Consider the following 6000-nt stretch of genomic DNA (forward strand, 5'->3'; position numbering starts at 1 on the left):
TTTCGAGGTCCCTTCCAATCTCTAGCATTCTGTGATTCTGTGATTTTCTGAAACAGATGTGTAATATCACAGCCTTTTTTAATCCTCTTTTCAAAAACATTATAAATAACTGGAGCACATAAAGGCAATTACTACATATTCAACATAATAAGAGCACTTGAAATGGTAGGGAATAATACAAAAAGTAGGATGTACATGATAAAAAATGAATGGGAAATTATATCGGGATATGTATCAGGGAAAAGGAGAGGAGGTCACTTCAGTAAGTACCCATACTTTGTTGGGTAACATGAGAAAGAATACAAAGACTATTATTGACAAAAATAAGATTTCAATCTTCAAGCCAACCCCAGAACTCTGGGCCTAAGCACAGAGACTAGGTTAAGCCCACACAGAGATAACAAGAAATACTTTAGTTATATAAGGTTTGCTCTTTTCTGTGATTAACACTTTTAAGTCATTTGTGTGAGAGTTGGAAATTTCAGGTGTAAAAGTATCTTCCGTAACATGCTGCTTTGCCATCTGCCCCATTTTACTTTTGATGATGACATGATTTTCTAATGAACTAGATTTTCCATTAGAGATATGCTGGAATTAAGCCTGTCCATGAGGAGCTCAAAAGGTATGTATTTACAATAGCTTGGGGTCTGCAGAAATACTTGCATCTAAGCAAAATACATTTTTTTTCATTTAAAATATATATTAAAACTCATCAAAATCTAAGTGCATCAGGTGTGCTATACAAATATATAAAGTGTATCAGATGCTGGTCATAAGCAGGTTTTTGTGAATCAAAATTTAAAAACCTAAATTCCATAGCATGAACTAAAGTGCTACCAGAACATTCCATCATCAAAATACACCAACAAAACAAGAAAATATCTTGCTTTCTTCATTTAACTCTTAAAAGCATTACACACAATGCCATGTCAGTTCTAGATAAATATGCTGAAAAGAAAGATTAATATGGCCATCTAGAGGAGAAAAGAATGATGTGAAAACATGCCACACACATTTTCAGGCTTCAGAATAAAACATTTTTAGAGGCATGCAGCCAGAAAATAGATATAGTAAGCTAATTATGTAATTGATGAGTGAACCTTAAAATAATACGATCAGACACTTTGATGGTCTTAGTAATTCAAACATATTAATATTATACATGTTTTTAGCAACGGAGGCAAAGCTGTATTAATAAATATAAGATTAGAGGTGTGTATTAATAAAGAGGGTACATTAATAAAGACAAGATGATATTTTTGTCTCATAAAATTTTGTGTGCATTGTTAACTGCAAATGTATCTAAACAAAAAAAATTTAAAAGTGAAGATTAAATTGCAAACAGCTATTAGTAAAACTGTTTATTGACTCCTTTGAAAACACACAGCACACTGTTCCAAGACACAACATGTGATAGAGATTAACTGCTGAAGAGAAAATAACAGAATTTTCCAAAAATGAAACACCATTTTCATTGCTTTTATTACTTTACCTCTAAGGGAACTTTAAATTATATCATCAGAGGCTGATTTACTAGCAATAACGAGGGAGGAAACAGAGGCAAGACAAAAATGAATTATCTCGTCTCATCATGTCACTGTAGCACTGTAAACCCTGCTCAACCTATAGACTGGCTGGTGCCTTAAACCGGAAGTACAGCTGAAATGTTTAAATCTTAGAAGTAGAAATTACAAAATACGTATGAGGAAACAGAAGCATGCAAAGTCAATATATTGACAATTCTTTCTCATATTAAATAAAGCACAAAGAAATACTGCTTGCTCCCCCTTCTCTATAAAGAATCAAGAAACAGTTCTATCATTTGTCTTTACACCTCTTGTAAAAATAATTCAACAGTCATAAAAAACAACTATTTAGTGAAAAAATCTCAGGATTCCTATGGCATTAACTCTTCCAGAGATTGATTTTGCAAGTTAAGGAACAGTAAGTCTTTGAATTTTTAAAAATTGCACTGAAAAATCTAGAATTTTGACACTGTCCACTTGGAATCTGAGATTTTTAACCTCATCTGCTCAGTGAACTGTTTCTCTGAACACATATGAACTGTTTGGTAGCTCCAGACAGTCTCTTTTTTTCTGACTGCAAGCTTTCCTCATGAGGTTTCCACGTTCTCTTTTCATATAAGTTCTAGATTGGGCAGCTTTCCCTCTGTACTGATCATAACATAATGAGGCATACTTTCCTCTATTCAAACACATTTCTTTCATTGTGCAAACATTCCTCCTTTTATGTTTGAAATAACTTAGGAAGAACATAAAGTACTAACACTAATTATTCTACTGTGCCACCTTCAGGTCACTGAAAAGTGAAAAATAATGGGTTGTTAATCTGTTACCACGTCCAATACCACAAAACCCTTTTTAATAGTATTGAACATAATTTTGTTGAGATTAATGAATTACAAAGATGAGACAAAATTATCACTCTAATTTGCAAGCATTTTGCAGAAAAGTGCAGAATGACTGCAGGCTATCAAATAACTAACACTGATGATTCTCTACTCTTTGCAAACTGTGGGAAGCAGCACAAAGCAGCAGCAAAAGCAAAATACTGACAGTATTAAAGCATTTCTGCAAGTAGATGTACGCGGTTAAAAACTTACAATATTCTAAGTTACGATGTTTTGATAGTTTTTGCTTCAAAATTTTTTTCCAAACCCTGAATGTTCTTTCATTATAATAAATTCAATTTGCATGCTAATTTTAGAGTGAATATGTGTATGCATATTATACAAATGAGTTTTACATCCAGCCAGCTTCCTGAATGGAAAGAGCATTGAGAAGAGATAGCAGCTGGTGGCAGATATCTAGGAATAAAAGAAAAAAACAAAAGAGGGTGAAACAATTGTAACTTTTTTGATGCAATACTTGGACTTGACAACAGGGATCTTTTGTCTTAAATTCTAACCATGATATACATTCCCAGACTGGAATTCTCATTCCCAAGAAGAGGATAAAAGTCAGTCACTATGAATTTTTACGATCTGAGACGATGATATGGAAGACAATTATTAAAAAGAAAGCATCAAAAAAACCTGGATACAGGCTAGCACAATTACTTCAGAACTTAAATCTTATAGAGCCAAAATAAAAAGCTCAGAACTGAGAACTTTTCACTGAGAAGATAACTAGGTAGATACAAAAATCTGAACAACTGTGAATTAGAAAGAGGTATGTCACATGTTCTTCCCAACATTAATTATTCTATTATTATTTTAACAAGCAGCCTCAATAGTTTTTAAAGAGACAAATACATCACTCTCTGTATCTGAAAGTAGTCTACTTGTATAACTCGTATCTGGTACTATTTGCCAATAAATACGATTGAGTTTTCAGTCTCCTCTTAATATACATCACCATTCTTTCCCAACAGTGACGTGAGTCATACAAAAAATTAGCATCTTATCTTTCATATTTCCCCCAACAACAGATGTCCTTAGATATTTAATAAAACAAACAAACAAACAAACCAACCAACCAAAACAATACTTTCACTATCCCTCTTCCTTGTCATCCTCCATCACAATGTCCACGGATCAGTTCTTGCTGCCTGAAATCACCTCTGCACCTCCTTCCCTATTTGCTGGAACTCAAGACTCCCAGCCTTCCTACAGTTTAATGGCAAAGGAAAAAAAACAAAAATTCTGATGATCAGAAAACAAACCTGCAACTTACTTTAACTATGGTGTTCATGTCTTTTGTGTCTTAACTTGGGATCATGAATGAGTATTCACTAATTTCAAATTTCAGTGGCAAACAAACTTTTGTATAACTGAATTACCTCACATAGTAGAAAATCTAACTTTTTCCAAGCACTTCTGGACAGTATAGAACATTTAAATACTGACCTTTAATTACATGTATCAATTTTTTATTAGAAAATGCCAACCTCTAAAAAAATCTTTGCATTTTAACATATTAAAGGGATACCAACAAATACCTTACTATAGTCTATATTGTAGTTACTTTACATTTAATTCTACGTTAGTCTTACTTTGAAGTAACTTCAATCAAAGCTTACTTTCTGCGCAAGAAAATGGCTATAGATACAGTTCTCACACACAGCTACTTTCAAGCCCAAAAAGCATATTGACAAAATATCGACAGCAGAATTCTCAGCCTCTATGTCAGACAGTCACCCTCACTTAAAATCAAGAAACATATACCACAAAAGAAAACATCCATTGTTTACACCAAACTTTTAACTTCATGGAAAATTTATATTAACCTAATCCTTGTAATAATTTCTTTCTGCGATTTGAAGAAAGAAAAAGATACAGGACATTCCTGTAATGCATACTGCAATGACCACATGCACCATAACCAATAACCACTTTAGTTTACTTTGCTGTTATGACAGCTTATCAATAGAGGAATAACACATCTTCTTTGTATTAATATTACCATAGAATTAATTAACAGTTGCCATGCTTCCTTCCTAAATCAAAACAGCTTAAATTTTCCCCAAAGTAAAACTACTAATGATAGAATCGTATGAAACTTAATATAACAACATAGGACATCATTTGCAATATTTATGGAAGAATGTTCACCAGTCTGTGCCTTTTTTCTGGAGCATGCACAAAAATAAAAAGCATCTGGATATTTCTTGCAGACGTTAACAACTTGCAAGTCAAGCTGTCCTCATCTAGGACTTACCGATCCAGAAAATAATTCTGAAATTTGGAATAAAGGGAATGCTTTTAAATCACTCTTACCTTCATCTATTGAGGCTTCACTACTGTATCCATCATATTCTGCAGACAGGGGACTATATTTTTGTCTGGTTTCCCATATATAGTTTTTTTGCTGTCTGCCATCCACCACTGGCAGCCTGGAACTCTGGGTTCTAGACAAGGCCTCATGATATTTACCCAGTGCTTCATCTTCACTCTCAGATGATGAACCATGCTGGTCTTTACTCATATAAGAGTTGTCTGTTTGAATAAAATAAAGCAAATCGACTACAGCTCAAAATAGAATACAAGAAAATAACCATAAGAGGTTATCATTGAAGATATTTAATCTATTTCAAGTAAAATGTATGTAATATTTTAAAAATATCATCTTGTAATTATAAGTATTATGTGATTTTGTAACTGGTGAGAGCTATTTTTATTTTCTAGAAAAACTGAAAGATCATTAAGCCCAAAAAAACCATTCTAAAACTCATTCAACAGAAAATGGATCCATTTACGTAAGGCAGCACACACTGAAGTTCTTGAAAGCCTTCATTAAGTAAGAAAATGCTCAAAATAACTTTTGTAAATTAAATCAAACACTGATGCAATATTACATTTGGATACCTAGCATATCAAAGAAGATAACCTGCATTCCCAGCTGATTTTTGCTGTGAGCATGCAGCATAACACAGAAATGCAACTGATTTACAAAGAGAAGAGCCTATAACAAAATTGTCTTAGGATATTTACGTAAGTAGCACTTAAACTCACAATAACAAATGAGAAAATGCTAGTGAAAGATATTTGCATGCACGATATTATTTAACTTCAACAACTTAAATTTAATTTAACAATCAACAGTCCCTTGTTCAATAACTGAAATTAATGCAGATTCTCAGTACAGACATCTGGCAACAGCAAAACTTGCACAGAATAAACTATCTAGTTAATTCTTTTTTACCAGTTCCTCTATAATGCCCACTCCTGTGGTAGCATTGACTACATATCAAGTACAACTTCCTCCCACAAATTAGAGATTCAGATGCATTTTTATTTCTGTAAAAGGAAAGCTTCCCCCTCTCTTTTCCCAAACTCCAATGGATTCCGTCCAAATGTAACATGCCATGCAGAGGTTCTGTAGATCTCAAACTCTAATAGGCACGAAAAGAGTTCATGTAAACTCAATAAAGGTCAGCATTACCACTACACTGTGAGCAAACCTACAGTATATGGTTCGCCAACGGATTTGCATTACCAGCAGAGCTCTGAGATCTAGTGGAGTCCCCCAGGGTTCAGTA

The 6000-nt window shown here is 33.5% G+C and overlaps 1 protein-coding gene across 1 annotated transcript in view; it reads right to left on the reverse strand.

Moving 5' to 3' along the window:
- Positions 1 to 4957, reverse strand: part of SYT14 (synaptotagmin XIV) — a gene marked incomplete at both ends in the record, with an annotated part of 29251 nt that extends 24294 nt beyond the window's left edge. Inside the window, one exon of the mRNA XM_010078376.1 lies at positions 4739 to 4957. Within this exon, the coding sequence (XP_010076678.1) occupies positions 4739 to 4957 (219 nt within the window). The remainder of the gene's footprint in view (positions 1 to 4738) is intronic.
- Positions 4958 to 6000: the final 1043 nt, after the last annotated feature.

Source organism: Pterocles gutturalis, unplaced genomic scaffold (assembly GCF_000699245.1).
Source record: "Pterocles gutturalis isolate BGI_N339 unplaced genomic scaffold, ASM69924v1 scaffold50323, whole genome shotgun sequence".
NCBI classification, from domain to species: Eukaryota; Metazoa; Chordata; class Aves; order Pterocliformes; family Pteroclidae; genus Pterocles; species Pterocles gutturalis.